The sequence below is a fragment of the Meleagris gallopavo genome, chromosome 14 (assembly GCF_000146605.3).
Source record: "Meleagris gallopavo isolate NT-WF06-2002-E0010 breed Aviagen turkey brand Nicholas breeding stock chromosome 14, Turkey_5.1, whole genome shotgun sequence".
Lineage (NCBI taxonomy): Eukaryota > Metazoa > Chordata > Aves > Galliformes > Phasianidae > Meleagris > Meleagris gallopavo.
The window spans coordinates 4,910,313-4,931,402 of NC_015024.2; the positions used below are offsets into that span (position 1 = coordinate 4,910,313).

Genomic DNA, 21,090 nt, shown 5'->3' on the forward strand with positions numbered 1-21,090 from the left:
CAAGGAAGAAAGCATTTCCAAAAGAAGAAACTTAAGCATGTGATTTTATAGGAGCCTTAAACAACTCCGTAAGTGGGAAAATTAGGAGTCATAAATGGAAATGAACATTCTACATCAATGCTGTACTTCAAATATATATTTAGTGCAAAAATAAAGTTTTGATGAGATTTATTTATTTATTACTGAATAATTTTCAACCTCTGCCAGTGTTAAATATGAAATTAATCTTCCACTGCTTGTTGTTTTTAATGCCCGTGACAATTTCGACTATACATGATTAGGGCAGGAGAAAATTTTGAATTTATTATACCTGCAAACACAAAAAATGGATGAAAATTAAGCTACCATATGTAATTTTACTACCGTGTTTATTTCCCTCTGAAGCTATTTAACTACAAAGATGTCAATTTGTAAGTACTCTAACACAAACAGCTAACGTGAGGAGACAAATCAGTTATTTGAACTAGGTAGTCTGTTATAACAACTGCCTACTCTGATTTTTAGAGATATTATATATGTGTACGTATACAAAGCGTGTTACCTCTTTTAGCATCTCTATGAAAGCACTGGGCTTATTTTTTCCACTGAATAGCCAGTATCAGACTACATTCTTACTTATCTGATTCAAGTAAAACATCCCTTGTACCATGGCCATGAAGAGGAAGAAACACTGCACTTACTTGTTAAAAAGGTTTAGCCCAATTCTATAATGCCGTTTCCTGATAATATCGTTACTGAAGGCAGGGGAATCCCAGCTGTTACGAGTTTCTTTGTGGTATGTTTGTTTGCTTAAGGTTTGCTCCCTTAGGCTGTCTCTAGAAGAAGACTCTGAACTGCAATTTATTGTATCATTAGAGTTGGAAGTGCTGTTGATGCTGTCATTGTCTCCATCCGAATAATCAGACTCTGATTTGCTTTGTCTGTTTGCTGTGCCATTAATAGCTAAATGACTATCTATAGGCCTAGGCCTATGTCTTGCCTCCTGTTCCTCTCGGGATATAATCTTGGCAGGAATATTGTGAGGGATATGTTTTGGGCTTCCCTGTTGACTAGTGATTCCTCGATCATATGCATTTTGCCTCTTTAATGAACCTCTCTCTGAGCGATCGCTCAAGTCCACTGAGCTGTCACTGGGTGGCTCTATAGTTAGCAGTGGTAGGTGATCCATTCTTATCCTCTGTTCCTGACATTCCAGTGAAGGGGTGCTCCTGCAGCTCGTATCAGTGTCTATCTTATCATCTTTGTGGGTCATGGACCAGTACTCTTGAGAAGAGTTCACTGACCGGAGCCTCAAATCAGATTCTGTGCTGGACGGCCTGTCCACTGACTGGGAAAGCGGAAGGGGTGGAGATAACTCCTCCTCATCGATATACAACGTAACATCACTATATGAAGCTGTCATCTCATCAAGCTTCCTGTGATCCACGTTGTGCATTGTTGGTTTAGTTTGAGCACAGCTATCCCTTTCCATTTCACGGCTTCTGACTTGATCAGGAGTCTGGACTTCATCAGAATGTAGGCTACGGCAGTTCAGCGCATCATCAATGGACTCGGCGAGGGATTTCACCTGCCTGGAAAAAGCATCCTCCAGCTCTGTTATAGCATCAGCAAAGTCAGTAGACGTTGCAGGAGACTTCATTGTAGCTGACTCTCCAAGGTCACTGCATTCAGATTGCACTAGGGATCCCAGCTTTGACCCATCATTTGTAACAGAAACTTGTTTTCCTTCAAAATAAGAGCTGTGGACTTTCTCAGGTCCTTCAAAGGAAAACTGCATTCTCATATTGGACAGTACAATGCGTCTTGACATACGATTTTCAGACATAGAACTCCTAAGGCGCTCAAAATTTTTGTTCATCTGATACTGGCGGAAAGCTGTTTGGATGGTCCGAGCAGCATGCCGAGTTATGAGACGGCCTCCATACTTCCGTTCTAACATTTCCACCTATGAAGGAGTGAACAGTTACTTTACAACTCGATGAGGATTACAACAACGAGGAAAATTAAGGATTTTAATTTTCAGCAACTTTTTCATAGAATATACTGTTTTGGAAAGTAAAAGCTCAAAGCTCCAGAAAAATTACTGCACAGATACTGAATAGTCATTTGCAGAGACCACCATAAAAATACACACAAAAATACAAGTGTGACAACTGAACTCTTCCATATAAAACTGCTAGACACTCGTGTGTGTTTTAAAGTTTGTTTCCACACATTTCCATTGGTGTGTCCATATCAAAGACAAGACAGCCTAGAAATGCCACATAAAGCAATAGCTCTTTCTAAGGAGAGTTGTTATGAACGTGAAATACAAGTACGTTACAAGTTAGCATATTTTAGTAGTAAATTCCAAAAATGGCTGTTACTATTCCAAGCATGCAACACTTTCTACATGAATAAAAAGCATGTAGCATCTTTTCATTGAGGCCTGATACCAAAGCAAAACTAAGCCTCCTAGGCTACACCCTTCCAGAGAGGTTGCTCTGAGAAAGTATCTCCATATATAGTCTTCCTCAAACCAAGAACATGCTTTTTAGACTTTCTAAAAACAAGTTTGTAGCTATTTTCATTCTTGTAATTACATTCAGCATTGCCAATGCTTCCAATTAACAGAATGAATATGCAAAATAAATACATTGTAAATCCTATCAATTTAACCAGAAAATGACATCAGTACTTTTGGAATACTCTTCAGATATTTTCAAATCTTTCCTTCCAGAACATCAAAAATATTCTGTATTTAAAGATAACTGAATAAGATTAATATTCCATCTTTCCTGTTATTTCTGTTCTCCCTGTTAGCCTTTACTGGATCCATACTATTCACAAATAGAAAATGTTACTGACAGATCAGTATTTTTCATACTACCCACACAAAAACCAGTTTTCTGACAGTGCTTTCATGCAAGTTCATGCAGTTTTCATACTACTTCAATGATTCAAAAGTCATTTCTCCTCTCTCACAAATCCAGGTACCCTTTCGTCATTAGACATAACACTTTAATTACTCATGTACATGCTTATGCACTCAACACCTCTCTCTGCCACATACTTTAGAGATCTCTCCAAGTAATTGGAGATGTGTCAGATGTTCAGATGTCAATGTGCAGAGAGGTTTCATCCCCATATTGAGGAAGGAACGAAATGCTACTAGCAATATCCTCTGGTCCATTGTGTCTGCCACTGAGGAACAGCTGAAGAAGTATTTCTTTTGGTGCTAATGGCAGGTTCAGCAGTTCTGGATTCCTTGCCACATAAAGATGATCTTTTTGGCTAGGTTGTTTTTAAATGCAAATCACTGACATTTTGGTTTGTTTTTAAATACAAACCACTGATGTTTTTTGTTTTGTTTTTGATCTAGATGCAAAAAAACATTGTTCTGTGGTTATTGGCATAACTGAGGAGGACAAATGTGCTCAGGTCAGGATTACTGCTAAGGAACTGCTCTTCTGATTGCATTTAATTTTTTTTTTTTTTTTTTAACTAAATTCACAAAGCCATGACTGATCTCTGAGATAGGATTCTGAACATCTCTCAAAATGTGTCCCTATTTGCTTTTAAAATATATTTGGCCTTTCACCTAAAGAGAAAGTTATATTACTTGTTGCACATTATGAGGTTGTGAAGTTACTTGTACAGAATTCTGAAAGTAAAAACATGGCTACGACCTTCTATCACAACCCTGCCACTGCTGTCACACATTCATTACCATTTCAATCCATAGAATATATGAGGTCATGTGTGTTTAAAATAAGTTGTAAGAAATTGTTTTCCTGGACTAATTGCAAGCAAATGATGGAAACTAATTTTCTGTAAAATAAATAATCTGGACTTCATTCTTGCAAATAGGCTGTTGTCATTCAGATTTACATAGAAAATGATATCATAACTGATTATCATAAATCAGGGAGTTTTGGTGGGAATTTTAATTAGGAGTATCTTGGAACTTGCCTAGATGATTTACTGAACTTATGACTGATATTTCTAATACATCTTAATGCATATTTAACGCACCTGTCAAAGCATATTTAAATGCACATTGCCTTCAGGTAACACCTTGGCATTTTCCTAAATAATTTAAGTATCTTCTGAGATTTCATTGAGAGCTTTTTAAGAGCATTTAACAACTCTTAGGTATCAAGCTTTCTTTATGTACCATTGTCACTTGTTACTGCATAGTAGTCCCTGAACAAATACAAAATAACATCTGCAGTCCTCATTCTCTGTCAAAATGACATAAAAGGACACATGGAATTAGCCTCTGTGGAATATTTGCAGTGCAGGACATCTCTTTAGTGAGCCTAGCACTCTATATCAACCTCTTATACAACACCTATAAAAAAACTGCCGCAGGTAGAAAAGGAAGTAATGTTTCAGATCTCACAAGAAGGTCTAATTTAGTGGCAGACCTGTCATAAGGCAGATCAAGAAAGGAGAAAATTGATATTTCCCCAATATTTACAGAATTTGGTGAGCATAAAAGCAAACCTAAACTCATACTCATCTAGAGCATTGGCTTCATCTTTAGGTCAAAGCTCAAGCTCTGTTCTTCCAGGTCACTCTGGAAAGACATTATATGGCTCTCCAAATGAAATTGGAGAAATTGAAATTTTAGAACAAACAGATGTCTTGACAGAATACCAGCAGTAACAGGCTCTTCCTTTCCTTCAGGAGCAACAAAGATATCCAGATTTCAGAATGTCTGACTTTCTTAGGAAACCATTTTGCACTATTACATTCTTTCAAATAGTACTTAATCTCGAGTATCAACTCACCACTCCTGACAGTTTTTACTTTTAATAGTATTAATGTATCTTGTAGGTGTTTCTTCAGAGGGTATAACGCAAATTCAAAAAGAATTCAGAAACATTTGCTTTGAACAAAGTTGATTGCAGGAAAAAAAGTTTTCAGCATCCTAACTGAAGTGATGCTCGAAAAAGAATTTTTCCTGCTTACAGACACGTTGTCATTGTCATAAATGAGGTAAAAAAGCTCAAATACCTGCTTATCCTGTAGGTCTGAAGAGAGTTCATAGCTCTCAGAAAGTGATCTTGACCTTTTAATAGCTTCTTCCTCTGCTTGTTTTCGCAGTATTGATGTTGAGTGCTGAAGCTTTGGCCTCCGAGTTCTTTGTTGTCCAGGGGAGACAGAATACAGCCCGTAAGCTGAATGGTCGTAATGGTCCGGACTTATAGCTGAACTGTGTGTTATAGGTCCTTGATGGTAAGCAGATGGGCTGTCCAAAGATGTGCCAGTTTCACTACTTGGAGCTTCACCCTCAACACTACAGAGACAATAAGACGACAGGAAAATCCTCTGGTGAGTATTGTGTACCAAAATCCTCAATAACAAATCGCATGGTCTTGCTTAGTATAATTCTACAGCCATCCAGCACATTTAGTTCAAATTCAGATGCAGATATCACAAGGTAAAATAGACATTATGTTAAATACGACAGTTTTCACCGTAATCAAAACAAGTTCTATTTTTGTGGAGGTCACCTTTAGAAGGTGAGTCAGGCAGAAGAATGGAGATTTCAAGCATTATTTAACTTTACAGAGTAATTATTAGTAGCATTCGAAGTAACTTAGCAATTGTAATGTAAATGAAAACTTCATTTCTTAGAAGATTTTGTTTTGATCTTTTCCAAATTATTCTACTTCAAAATGACAGATGCTTATTTTTTATCTCTTTCCTTGCTTTGACAAATAAAACCAAGACTTTCTGTATTAGAGTTCTGCATGAAAGGATTACTTTCACTTTACTCAAAGGAGATTTGACAGGATCTTATGTGCTATGATGTTTCTCAAAACTAAAGTTGGGAAAAAAATATCTCCAGAAGAAATTTCATTTATTTCTCTGCTAGTAAAAGATTGCTCCCATGAGATACTTTTGGCATGCTTTCTATTAAAGTATCCTAAGGGATGGTTTTTCGAGATAATAGAAGTAAAATATTTTCAGGTAGGGAATACACAATAGGAGCTATAAAACGCTTCGTTTTCATGCAACTGCTGTCACTGCTATGTGATAATGGAAAAAAAAACAAAACACCTCTGCATTAAAGATTTGCACAAAAGGAAACATTTTAAAACTGAATCCTAGTCAGCTTTATGCTGCTGCAATGATGACTTTTTAATGGTAATTTGGACTTGTTTGATACTTATATTAGCACGTGTACTCCCTCTCTTTCACAGTATCTGTTTTTCCCATTTCACGTAAATATTTACTATTTGCCTCATACAATATACAGAGAGTACTGATGGAAAATGAAATTCTATTTACTATTTCTTTTTAATCAGAGTCCCAGGAAACGCTCCTCACACACACACAGCCATGAGCATTTGCAGCACTTCCCCTACCTTTTGTTTTAGGAACAGAGACATCCAAACTCTAAAGGAATACAGTTCCACGTGCTCCCCCAGTATGCTCTGGTTCATACAGTGCTTTCATTCACATGTACGTGAACATAAAACATAAAGCCCTTCTGTTGTCTCCTGGAAATGAAATGCTGTGATCCTCGCTACACACACATACCTCAGCAGCCCCTGCCACAGTTCAAAGTACGCAGCAGCTTCTGAAAGAACACTCTCCACCGGACTGCAGTGCCAGAAGAGATCAAGGTTAACACTGTCAAAACTCCCCTAGCTTGAACACTGTGTACTTTTTGAAGTGCAGGGAAAAACAAGTCCCTCAGATGTCTCAAAATGTTTCTATAAACACGTAGAACTGAAGTTTCTCTTTCTTTGCAAATCCTCTTCCTTCGCCCATCAAAATATGACTCTACCCAAAAGGTATTTGCAAACATACTTTACCCAAGCTGGAAATATTTGCAGGCTACACACATCACTTTTTCCAAAAAGGAAGCTGACAGGAAACTAAATCCCCTTCCCTCAATGACACAGATGGCTTTCAACTTCAAAATGATAAATGATCCGGAGTTTTGCTAGTGACATTGAAACTGTGTAACCGCCCATTAAAAGAAACAAGTTATTCTCTTAAAGCAGCCTTTAAGTACATTTATATACTCTAAAACTCTTCACATTCTCTCTTTAAATACTACAACAAAATTTTCTGTTCTGCTGAGCTAAGAGACTATCAGAGGTTCCTAATTTAAATCTTATTTGTAAGTACTTTTCCTACCATACGGTAAATTTGTTTAATGACCCAGTCAAAATAAACAAGAATTCAAGAATTATCACTATTTCCCCCTTCTTAGGTTCCATGGCATTTTTGCTTTTCTCTTCCCTTAATTCTTAACTATTTACAAGCCCTTCCACACTGATAGCCACCTCATGTTGGCACCTTAACAATAATATTCCCAACGGATCACTTAATCTTTTCTCAACAGAAACATTACTGCCCTGCTAGGAAGAAATTGGAAGCAGATCTACCCAAGGTTCTGACTAAAGCTTGAGGTTTCTTCTTTACTTGCAGTTTTTCTTCCGTATTTTTTCCCAACTCAAACATGAGCCCTGAGTGAGATGGAACGCTTGATCTCCCTTTGCTCACAGGCCCAATTCCCTGCCATCACACGTCGGGCCTCTGAAGCAGGGAAGTAATTACCTTTTGCAACGTGCAGCTTCCTGCACAGCAGCACGACAGCCCTTAAAGCACCAGAGCATGCACAACTATGACTGCATATTTGAAAGCTTTCTCCCATTCATTTCTTCCCTGTCTGTTAATTGAAGAGAAGCTGAGGCTTCACACAAATTATTTCATATAAATGAAAATTCCACTGGCAAAAGCAGTTTGATTTCTTCTTATTACTACTTTACATACGTTTGGAAATGAAAAATATTTCAGTACATACAACTTGTATGAAGTTTTAATGACAACAAAAGAGATTGCTCTGCTAAGGAGGAATCACACACAGAGCACTGTGCAGGAGTACATAATTGAGGATGATCCTGCCCATGTCTATTCTGAAAAGCCGTGTGCTCAGAATGGTACCTTTGCTTCAGCCAGCCTCCACGGGGTTAGAAAGTTCTTTCAGCTATCCTCTCATTAAAAATGCCAACAGATAAAAACCCCACGGGCTCTGTTCCAAGCTTGCAGCAACAGCTAGCAGAAGTCTTCTGTGACAACAGGAATAGGTGGGCACTTTGGGCATCACTTCCCTCAGTATTCACCTTGCACATGCTTTCTTATATAGGTAAGAAATTAAGTACCTTGAGTGCTCTGCAAAAACAGACAACACTACCTAGTCCCAGGCAAAATCAGAAAGAAATTCCTAATTAAGGCCTCTGATATCTACCTACCCATGTCAAGAAGAATTACTGCTAATTTGAGGACATAAATTCACAGATGAAGTTGGTTTATCTCTTGCAATTTACCAGAGCATATTACTTGGGAAAAGAGCACTGCAGCAAGCGTTCCAATTCAGGAGAAGGGAGAACAGTTGAGACATGAACCTTTCATTTCTAGAACTTTAATTGTAGTATCGCACTCCTGCCTCGGGAGTAAATAGAGATTCATAATCTGCCAAGACAGAAAACGAGAACAGTTGCTTGCCAGTATTTTACTGAGGAGCAGAGAACGGAGCAGCTTAACAGCGCTGCACAGAGAACAGAAATGAAACATTTAAAAATATTTAGTACTATTAATGTGGTGTTGCATGAATAGAACTTTAGAATAGAACCATGGAAAATCTTTGCTTCTTTGAATATCTAAAATACTTTTCTGAAAGAGTGGGCAGCATTGACTGAATCAGCATTTTATCAAAAGGAGTCACTGGAAGCTTCTTCCTGCACAGACCTCAGCTCGCACTGCTATTAACAAACACACCGTATCAAGGAGAAGATGAAAAGCTTAGAGAAAAATGGAAAAACTAGAGTACAGGACTTTTGACATGGCAGAGGATATGTGAAACTACTGGCAAAAAAAAATCAGATGAACTCTGCTTCTTCCAACTAATACAAACCATTGTAATACCAAAGAGAGACAGACTTGGGCATTTTCTTCTCTTTTGTGTGTTTGGCTCTAGAATTCCTGCAAAAGCTAAGCGATGCACTCTGCAAACATTGTTAAATTAAAATACATCAACCAAAGTGACATTTGTGCACACAAGCAGGACCTGCTCTTTCCATCAGCAGGGCAGCGAGCTCAGGGTCAATCCGCAGTGCAGCCAACCCTGCGTTCACCCACCGTCTGCACTGAGCTCCACAGCAGCAGAAACAGAGCCCACTGCTCTCTCTGACTGAAAGACACAACAAGGTGCAGGCAGTGGCTGCCAAGGAGCTGCTTTTCTAACTCATTTGCCTAGGTGTCAAACCTGAATAGCATGGTGCATAGCTGTATCTTTGGACTAAGGTAAGCATACAATAGATCCAAGCTGACAAAATACAAAGCACAGGCTGCTGCTAACTGGGACAAGGTCTGTTGGATTTTTTTTCCTTTTTATACACTCGCTTCCCACTGTTCAGGTGATAGGCTCATCTCTGGAATTACCTAATAAGAAAAAGCTCTGTCATCCTCCTTCCCTCTGTCCATAGCTGAACGCAGTGACGTGCTTAGCCATAAGGGAGGCTAATCGTTCCCCTCTGGGCATTCTAGTCACATGAACCTGGCACATCTTTTCTTCCCTGTATCTCAGTCTACATCAGAATCTCGTCATTCACATCAGAAATTAGTACTTGGGATCACATAGGCTGTAATTAGTTGATGAGCTCACTAAATACATTACCATCTTTTATAACAACGTATTAATTGGGATTTTTGAATATCTACTACATTCTTTGGTGTTTTGTTTTTTTTCCTATTCTCAAAGACCTGTGGGGCTCTTACATTCAGAACTTCCTCTTCCTTCAAACCATATCAACTACAGTCTTAGGAAAAGCAAACATAAGCACAATTAAAAAAAAAAAGAAAGAAAAGAAAAATAAGAAAGCATCAACATTTGAGCTTAGAACAGAAACTGGAAAGAGTTCCTAAGACCTGAGTTTCAGTGAAGAGCAAACTCCAGGCTTTTCCATGAGCACAAATTTGCTCACTGCACTTACAATAATGGCAGAACAATTGGTTTGGGTGACAGAGATACCAGATACCAGAAAAAGTAGAAATTTGCTTTCTTCTGAGGCCCACTACCTTATCTTTAAAACTGCACACTGGGAACGAACGAGCTCACTAATACCAGATGCAAAGAACCATTTAATATTCCCATTTGCCTCAGAAACCTCACGGTCTGCAGCTCGCAAAGTGTCCCAGAGCACTTGTAGGACTGTAATACAAAGATACTGTGAATATATGCCTACAGAAAACTTCCAAATGCTGAAGCCAGTACATTGTAGCCTTTGTTTGGAAGCAAAAGCAACAAGGAAACTCAACATGCTTCCAAGTAACGTAAGTGCCAAACCAAAACTGCACGCAGTATTTTAAAATAGAACTAAAAAGCCCTATGAGTAAATATATGACTTTACCAATGAACATCCTCCGAAATCACTAGTAATTTTCATCATTCATTTACAATGGGCTTTCAACAGCGCAGTGTAAGGACATGAAATTGAAAACAGGCCCCCACAACTGGATGGTACACTCATAGGAACCAATTTGTGTTACACCCATTCTGTAAAAAAAGTTAGTTTGGACATAAAAATAAGTAGGAGAGTATAATGCATTTGTGTTGTTACAGTTTAGATTTTTCCATAGTATTTTAGTATTCCATAGTATTTTATATTACTAAAAGAGTAAATACTAATTCAAAGGTACACACAATAAATCAATTTTCATCTGAACTGTGGAATTCATACAAGTACTATGAATACTCTGAAAATCACTGCCAACTTCTCTGGGTAGCCCCAGAGGATAAAGCCAGCACTCAGCCTTGCTTTGCTCCTTAGGAAGCAGGTGATTTCTAAAATATGGCTGCTGTAGAGTATGGCAGGCCAGAAATGGCAAGCAGCAATCCAGGCAGCCTGTGTAACGTGACTGAGCTTAATGGAGTATTTGTACACTTATCTGTTGCAATGGTGGAGCTTTAGCATGGTAGTTTGTCATGAAATTCTTCAATCAAATTTGCCCTTTCTCTAACTTGCTTGTTCCCTGAATCCATGTCATTTACCTTTAAATTGTATCTACACAGAATAATTCAGCAAGATATTTTCTTCTTTTTTTTTTTTTTCTCCTGACCCAAACAATGACTGTCCTGAAATTTTAGCACAATAGCTGCAATTGAAGTATTGAGCTACCTAGGGACTCCAACATGCTATTTATGAGATGGATTTTAATACAAAACAAAAAGATTGAAGACATGGAAAGTTCACTTCATAAATACAATGCCCAGTGAATCTCCTATTCCATTCAAAAACACATGTCTATATAAATAGGTCCAATGCTCAGGAAGAAAGAAGTGCTTACACATCTGTTTTACACCAACTATCTCTTTTTAAAACTTGGAGGTTAAAAAGTCAAACTCTGATCATAACTCCTAATTATAAATATCCACTTGAAACCGATCCAAATTCTCTACCTTGCTCAAAGAATGCAGACCAGAAGTCGCCTGTGGAACTGCGTAACAGAGAGCAGCTCAATGGCAGCTGCTAGAGCAGCTGGTATGACCACACATTTCCATCATGAATGCTGAAAAAAAACCCTACATTTAAATGGCAAAAACATTTAGGTCAAACCCAGGCATTCCACGTACAAACAAATCTATATGAGAGTTAATTTCTTGCATAAAACTCCATCTTTACAACAAAGTCCTAAATGAAATGTGAAATTTAAAACTGCAATGAGAAACAAAACACAGCACACAAACTATGACTCTATAGGCAACCCAATCTGAGTATAATGATTCATTTGACACAAGGCTGCACCCCACTGCTTCAAAGCTGGCGTGCATTTCTGTACCTGTGGTGCTTTCTACTACCAACTTGGAGGTGTACTTAAGTAAGGCTCTGATGTATGCATTGCATTATCTCAAATTACTCTTTGCAAAAAGTCCTTAACGTAACCTCTTAAAATGCAAAACTAGCCATATGTAGTTCATACAAGCTAGTTTTTTTTTAAGATTTTTCTTTTCTTCCCTCCTCCACCATCCAATATTCCCCAATGGGGTGAGAACATTTGAACAGAAGTATATTATTAGTACAATTTGGAACAGATGAGAATCTAGTTCTTCTTCCCATTTCTGTTTTGTATTCCTCTAGTACACAAAAGTCAATTTCATGAAGAACTTACACAAATCCCCAAATTCAATAAATGCAATAACATTAACAAACCAATCTACCTTCAAATATACACTGTCAAAAGTTCAAAGCCATTATGATGGACAGCAGTATTCACAGGCATTGACAAAAGCTTTGATCCAGGAAAGAAATATCGACCAACTTGTTTTACTTAGAACGCACTCTCACCAATTCAGCTGTTTTTGTTAAAAACAAATGAAACCTTTGAATGTACATCAAAGTAATGTCCCAGGTAATTCATCTTACTGAAGTTATATATCATTGCAAAAAAAAATCCAGACAAAATTTGCATGTTCTCAGAAACGAACACTAACAACTAATAAACCAACCACTTGCTCTGTAACGTTCTGTGTAACAGACTGCCAACAGCAGCCAGTTAAAACACAGTTTGAGGACCATTGACCTGATCCTGACCAGATCCACAGACAAAACACCACTACGTGCCTTGCAAACTTCCATTTGCTTTCTAGTCCAAGCCCTGGATTCAAACTTAGAGAAATCCCCAACATCTGTTCGCTTGGACACTACTGAACTTTAATTCCCACTGAATAAACTCATGAAAGGCATTTAAAAAACAATCTTCATTTTTAAGGCTCTTTAACCCACAGCCTTACGTGCTGCTAACAACAGCAGAGAGCAGGGGAAGATGACAGATCATATTCTCTTCTCTGAAGCAGAAATTAGGAATTAATGCACTCTTTCTTCTGAAGCAGAGATGCACACAAGCAAGCTCAAAAGAGAACCAAACAGAAATCTACCCTACTTTATTTAAGGGAACAACCTTTATAATAGATTTAAGAACTAAGAATGTGTGTTAGAGAAGAGCTTACTTGAGATTATCTTCAGCTTCCAAGGAGGCGAAGGAAGGTTAAATGCCTCATGTATCACCTTTGTCTATGTCAAACACGGCAGCGTGTTGCCTAGCAGTCAGAAGTTTCTGCTACAAAAGGGTTAAAATCAACAAAAAAGCAACCCTCCCACAGCACCCATTCAATGCCCGATGAAGCTTCTCTGCTAAAAGCAAAGCTGTGCTTTATTTTCATTATTTAGCAGCTGGAAAGTAACAAAAGAGACTGACAGCATCAACAGAACTTAAGCACAGCTTGCTTACAGAAGTTACCTTCTATCTCAGGTAAAGAAAGTACGTCATTCTCTGCTTATCTGCGTTAATCATCACCCAACATATGCTCATTTAGCAGTGATCGTATTCTATACTTCAAACTGTTTTTATAAAGTGGACAAAATCACATTGAAATAAGGCTACAGAATAATTTGAGGCTTGTGGTTAGAAGAATTCTCAAAATTATCAGCCCGATTTTTAGAGGTTTGTTTTTAAGGTCAGCTCCTCTCTGCATGCCAACATAAAACACACTCATATCAGAACATTCTTCAAAAGGATGTTTACCCTCTTTAAGTGAACTAGAGCTAAATTTCTCAAGTTTAACTGCACCACTCCACATTAACAGCATCTGTGAAGGTCTCTACTACCACTACAAACTGTGCCCTGTTCCTCTTAAGTGAACTCACACAATCAGAAGTGTTATAAATCTGTACAGCTCCTCAGTGTAAGTATTGCAAGTATAAAACCTCAACTATTAATTATCTATTCAGATATAACATCCAGCACCTCGACTCCTCTTATTTACCAGACGCATGCTACATATGACATGTATTTAAGATAGTGAGATACTAAAACATTCTACCACTTATAACATCATGACATGACCTTTATTCAATGCTAATTTTAAAAAGGAAGATTTAGTTTCTGCATCTGAGAAAAAAATTCATTTGCATGCACAGCTGAAGCAGCATTTGATATAATGCAAAAATCCTTGGCATCGAATCCCAGCTATCGTCGTATTTCACCTCTGCTGTGGCTTCAGCTGTTGTGTCAGGGCAGCCAGAGGTGATGCTGAGTGACACTGCTGAGAAATCATCTTGCGGGCAATGAAGTTCTGTAAGAAATTATCGACAAGTTTGCTCTGCTTGTTCAGGTCTTGGTGGATAACAATATTCTTTCGTCTCTTATGGACTGTATTTATCACATGTGTGAATTAGTTTGAAGATCCTTAAGGAAATCCTGTTCTATAGTAATAAAAAATTTCAGGCATTTAGATTTCATACCTGGAACAAAATCATATCATTTTAGATCTAAGTATTTGATAAAGTCTATTATTTGACCAATTTTCAAGTTTTATCCCTTTCCTAATTGAAATGATTACAAATAAAGTACAGTATACACAACTTTCAGTGGTTGTTTGACTTCTTTGAGTACCAGATAGACCTGATGAGGTTGTAAGAGCAATGCAGTTACAAAAGCCAATCCAAATCCAAAATCAGTATGGGTTGCTAACAGCCAAATCAGAAATGAAAAAAGAACTTTTCACAATCTGAATCTAATACACAAAATGCTGTCACTCAGTTTTAAACACTGCTTAAACCCTGCCTTGACTGCCAGTTACCTTGTGCTGGGTCTGAAACAAATGAAAACAAGCAAGAAAAGACAAAAAGCCCTTACTGGTTTTCTCTAAGGGAATACAGTGTAATTTCAACACACATAAATGCATACAGGAATGTGGACCTCTCACTAACTAGGAGGAAAAACCACTAACAGAACTGAAGCCTTCTTCCTGCTTTCAGTGAAGTTCAGAGTTTTGCTCCAACCCCAGTGAGAACAAGGACCAGCCCTGAGCATTCTGCATGCAGGGAAGAAGTCTGTGTAGTCACTTACTAGAGGAGAACCATTGCAAACCAGTCTTTAATCATAGGCTCCTAAGCGTGAGATTTTTATCCTGTGCAACACACCCTAATTTAAATTAAGGCATATAAACTTAATGTTCAGGGAAACAAAACGGTAAGAGATCTTTTCTTTGAGGCCCAGAGTTTAGCACAAAATAAACTGTTTTAGGTATTAGATTCAAGGCAACGTGTCCAAGACAGAAGACTTGCAGACACACTCAGAAAGACACACTGAGTCGTGCTATGTGTGGATCTTAACTCTGAGGACAAACGAGACATCAGAAGATTACCTACAGTCCCTAATCAGCTGAAAAGCTGACATGCTTTTTCTCATTCACAAACTTCCTTCCTTTTACATTTCCTCTCCATTATGCTGAGCTCATACATCTTATAGCTTGTTTTCTGTTAGCGAGGAATTAAATGTAGGCTTTCAGTAGGACTTGTGACCCATATCACTGATCACAATTAACACAGGTCTTGGGAATCTAATGGTGCTATTTCAAAGCTTTCTATAAGAACGTTGCTCTACAAAGCCTACCCACTATTATGTTTTAAAATCTTCTTTATGTTCTATTTGTTACCTTGAAACAATAGTGAAATACAGAGGAGCTGTGGTACACACACAGCACTGGAGTGGAGCTGCCTGGCCACAAGGCAGCATGCAGCAGCTTTGATCAGATCAGCACACTCACACCCACAGCAGCTCTGCAACTCAGACTTCTGGGAGCATCAGGAATTTGCATTGACTTCCGCTGGTACGACGTGACTTAGCTGGGCATGTAAGGCTGCTCAACCACAAAAGAATGTAAGTTAAAGCACAGAACCTGGATTATTCTTAGAATTTGCAGTCTATTTTCCATGACTTAATCCATAGATCTTTCCTCAATGGAAAATGGTCTTTAGGATGAGGGCAGAAGCCCAGTTCCTGAAAACAAGGTCACCTTTTGGTGAATCAAAAATCAAATGTTTACAACAAGTTCTTTGCCAAAACAGATTTAGAAAATGTCAAGACTGTCCGAAAAGATCTTGTGCAACATGTTGAACTATGGCAGCCCAGGAAAACTCTACTACTATTCTTCTAGGCTGACTGAGATGTTTTTGATTCAGTTAAGTTTTAAGAATGAAAGAATCCAAAACTGCAACAGTTTGTTACCATTTAAACCAATCTCCAAACCTCTCTGTCTCACAAGGACTGCCCGCTGCCCCTACAGTGAAGATTCCTGTTAAAGTCCCACCCTTCCCAACTTGAAGCATTACAGACTGCTTTCAAGAACAAGCTGGTTCTAATCACTACTTCACAGCACTGATTATCTCCTAAACAATTTTCACAAAATAAAGACTATATGAACAGCAATAATGAGCTGCCTTTTGAGAATCTAAGAACAGCTGAAAACGTTATCTAACGTTCAACACCCTGTGAAATGTCGTTAACTTCAAAGCATGTGAATCACCCCAGACACCTCTATAATGGAAACAAAGCAGCTGTTTACCCACACATTACAATAAAGCAGAACCATGCAAGAACAATAAAGATAATTTTATTCCCAGTTGAGAGTGCAGAGAGAAAAGCTATAATTAAATAGAAACACAACCAGAAAGTTCACGCAGGCCTGCCCTGTCAGAAAAACTGTCAGACCTCTCAGAACAGCAGCTGGATCAGGAACGCTGCTGTTTGAATGACGACTTCCTCAACACACCCTTCCCAAAAGCAGAAGGGAAACACTCGCTTTGGTGTTACCTTTAAAGGCTGGGGTGCTTCCAACTAAACGGCCCGTTCCTCCCTAAAGATTTATCCACAGAGTTCTGTGCAAGTGCTGACACAGTCTGCCCGTCTCGACTCATGGAACTGACAGGATCACAGCTATGATCGTTGTGGCTGTAGGCTACACTACAAAGAATAGGCTAAACTCAAGTTACATGCAGCCCAACATACAGATGTCTGAGCTTCAGCACTCATGGCCACTGCTCTATTTAACTCTCCACGTGGTCTGAGATCAAGTCTGGTCTGCTCTACCATGAAGGTTGGGAGTGAAAAATAAATGAAAGTAAAATTGTGAGCTTTGTGCAGTACAGATGTAGGAATAGCAGCAAATACACATTGGGTTTGTATCCACATCGGGTCATAAAGATGGCCTGAGGGGTCACACAACACATATCAACAAACAGAAGGAAGTTAGCTCTCTTTTTCTCAGCTCTTACTGCAGCATTTCAACTCCTGACACGTCCATCCTTGTTAATCTGGAAGATCTCTAAGGGGAAACTGAAATCTTTCGGATCAAAGAATGGAGACCCTCCAAACAGGATTGACAGACTTTGGATTCTTTGTCTGTGTTCCCCCCCCCCCGTATGTAGTCATTATGTGAATGGAAACCAAGTCAGAAATGCTGCATTTTATTTCTGTTTGCACAACACAAAGCAAGAGGGAATTGAGTCCTTTCTTTTGAAGCACAAGTTCAACTCAAATGACACTGAACTACTGAAAGAATCTGATTACCAGATATACTACATCAATTTCCTGAATTAAAGGCTCCCAGAGCCATCATTTCAATATTCCTCTTCTCCCACCAAGATAAAATAGTTTGATTTTTTTCATGCCAAAACTTGGTCTTTTTTTTTTTTACTTTGTTTGTATTAATTGCAATTTAAAATATTATAATTTAAAATTATTCATGATAATTTTATGAAAATGCCTTTGTCTAGGGTAAAGAAGGAAAAGAAGATTTATTTAGCTAAATTTGCAGCCCTCTTTAACGTAATACTAGGGCTTTGTGCTACAGTGGATTAAAGCAGCATCTGTTCTTCTCTGGAAACCTGGAGTCAAATCACAGCAGTGCAGTACACTTGCCATCTCTGTCTGTATCCTAATTACAATTGTCCTTACCCAAAAGAAAATTCAATTCCTGCAAGATGCAAGAAGGTCTGTATTTATATAACTAAAATGTTTTTGGTTACTAAGTGTTACTAAAAGCACATGGTTGGTATTTTCTAGAAAATAAAGATGTATAAATTAAACAAAGTCTATATTTACATAAATATCGGTGTAAAATAGCAACATATAAGATGCTGAAAAAAAAAGAACTTAAGAGTTCAGGGCTTGATTCTGTTCCTGCAACACAGCAGTCTTGTTAGACAACAAAAAAAAATAGAAGTAAAATAGGAAATGTGAATTTGGCTTGTGCCTGTACTCTGCTTAAATATAAATGAAAGCTAAACAAAGCACTTACCAAACACTGCACTAACATGCCCCCCTCACACCCTGCTCATACACTCAAGTGCTCTGTTGATCAGACAATATGCAGGTTAAGGGCACATCCTCATACATTTAATGTAACAACTAGGGCAATCGGGGCTCCATCTTGAGTACAGTTTCCGAGACCTCCTGCAGTTCTGTTATTAAATAAACATAAAAAGCTATAATTGATTGACAGCTACTGTGATTAAAATATGCCCAGCTCTGAAATTAACGATAAAGTTTCCATTGATTCTGATAAAAAAAAATAACCACATGAATGTTGAAAGATTAAGAAAGCTGCATCCTTCCTAAATGATAGCGAACCCCTGCAATGAAGAGGCACAGCCCAGTTATTCTACATCCACGTATCGTGATGCTCAAAGCAACTAACTTTTTTTTCTCATCATATTCTGGTGCTCCATATTTTTTTGAACAAAAACACAGCTACCGCGTAGCTTGAACCACTCCTCTGCATCTGCCAGAACTGGGCAGAATGTGGGAGCTGTGTGGGTTCACAGCAAAGGACATGTTAGCCTGAATCCAATGGAAGTGTGGTGGATAAACTCCAGGATAGCTCTATGACATTAATATTTCCAAAATAAAGACACCTTGACAGCAGGCTAAATACAGTGTTACCCACTGAGAGAAGCGCAGCTGAAGCTATCAAGCTAGGGCAATACAGTGCCTTGAACACCAAGTGGAACACCACACGCTATGCAAGAGGACTCATTTCACTAGTAAAGCAGCATCTCACTTCTAGCAAACGTTTCCCACTGGTCTGCTAGATGCCTGATGTCCAGGTTGGAGAGGTGTTAAAAATCAAGAAGCATGGGTGAAATAAGCGAAGAAATATTAAATGCCACAGCCAGAAAACTGCTGTCTTGGGTCCAGGATGACACCCTGCAACCACCAACAGGGGATGGGCTACCACCAGGCTTCCCTTCGTCATTCACAGCTATTCCTTCTTGCTGTTCAGGGCAAACGGAGTTTTCAAAGATAAATAATTAAGAATTTAAAATCAACTATGTAATTACGAGACCTCCCTCTCTGTTCAGAAAGTTTGATCCCTGAATTGCCATCTTTAAACCTACAAGAAAACATAATCAATATAAAGAAAAACTCTGTTTTGAAGTTGTTGTTGCACCCGAAATCCTAGCAGCTAAGCTCCAGATTCCTACAGGTATGAAACAATTCCAACCTGGAAGCGATGGAAAACTATTCTCACGATGCTAAATACTTGGAGGAATACTTTCTGCAGCCATACAAATGTGAACATATTTCTTTGCAGCAAATATTAATTTTGCAATTTTGCAATATGGTCACAAGGTGAGAAGCAATATGTAAGGCCGTCCATTTCTTCCTTGAGAAAGAACCACGTCCCAAGTCTCAAGAGAAGCACCCTGCCCAGTGCCAGCAAACACACCTCCTCTAGCAGAGAGCCAGAGCTCACTGCCTGGGCTCCTAGCAACCTACCCATACACACTTCTGAGCAGAGCAACAAACCAGTTACTGTTCTGCTTGGTATGTGTGTGTAAAACCGAACACTTTGAGCTTTCTTACCTGTATTCAAAGTATTGAATTACGGGTATTTAAAGGATTGAAATTGCAAATTGGTTTTAACTGTGGCAGGATTCCAGGAGAGCACCTGAAGGGGTGAAGAAACAGCTAAAAGCAGTTGATATAGTGAGTGCTCTAACTTTCCCTGGTTAGTTCCATTTCACACATTAGAATTAGTATCTTTGACTACATCAAATTAGTTGAAACAGGGGAAGAAGAAAAAAAAAAAAGATGCTATCTGACTTCCCACATGAAACCTCAGCTCGGACTAGGCCATCTATTTAACTAACTGAAAAAAGACAGTAGAATACTATGTGGCACTGCCCCTAATAGCTGTAAATTTCAGAACTAGAACAGCAAAAGACAACAACAAAGCAAACCTGATACAAAAGTAGATGCAAAATGAGAAATGAGTCATTTTATTCAGCAGGGCTTGAGTTCCCCGAAAGCACTATAGAGATGTAATGAATTCTGATTGTACACGGGAATCTGTCACAAGAACAGAAACAGTTAAACACAACCATCCAAACTAAGTACTCAGCAATTCCTCTTTCAACACATCAGGCAGAATAATCAAGTTTAACTGAAAGGAAGTGCCTATATAGCAATGTGCAAACATAGGAAAAAACACTGAAACAATGACTGAATGGCAAAATATCACTGTGTGAATACAGACAATGTGTAACTGAGGGAACGTTTAGGAATTATGAGCAAGCCATGCAAATAGAATGTGCTTTATGCAAATATTGCCAACTGCACAGAGGAAGCTTACCAGCTCAACTTTATTGTGTTCCTTAAGGATAAAAACAGACTCAAATGCATAGCTTTAAACGGTATTATCAAACATTTTTCTTGCCAAAAAAAAACATTTTTCTTTCTTTTACAGGACAGACACTGTAGCAAGTCACACGCAGTTACACTGAATCTGGTCACTTCCTCCTCCTATGTTTCTCCACACAAGCACACACCCCATTCAAGACACGGCCTATCTCTCCTTCAGTTGTGGATCTCTGTAACAGTCCATCAGCCGTCAAGTCATTTCTTGGAATCCTACAACATCCCGCGTTGGAAGGAACCCACGAGGATTACCGAGTCCAACTCCCGGCTCGGCACAGACCACCCAAAACCCAGACGGACGTCTGAGCGCGGCGTCCAGACGCCGATTTGTACTTCGTTTTGTAATTTTGACACATTGCTCGGTGAGCAGCAGCAATACGAAGAGGCACGCGTTAACGCGACAAGCCCCGACTCCAATCGCTCAGCCTGCCCTCAGCACAGCCCTTCGAGCCCCGCGCCCGTCCCGCCCGGCTGTGGGTCCCGGCGCAGCCCGACAGCCGCGACGCGCGAGGTGACAGCCGTGCGACGGCTCGGACCGAGCGC

General features: G+C 38.9%; 1 protein-coding gene across 10 annotated transcripts in view; it reads right to left on the reverse strand.

The window, feature by feature from the left end:
* The window catches only part of IQSEC1 (IQ motif and Sec7 domain ArfGEF 1), a 314,042-nt gene that overhangs the window by 40,652 nt on the left and 252,300 nt on the right, over positions 1-21,090 (reverse strand). For all 10 annotated transcript variants that reach the window (XM_031555538.1, XM_031555537.1, XM_031555536.1 and 7 more), the window contains 2 exons: positions 5,002-5,284; positions 681-1,945 (listed from right to left, as the gene is read on the reverse strand). In XM_031555538.1, coding sequence (XP_031411398.1) covers positions 681-1,945; positions 5,002-5,284 — 1,548 coding nt within the window. The remainder of the gene's footprint in view (positions 1-680; positions 1,946-5,001; positions 5,285-21,090) is intronic.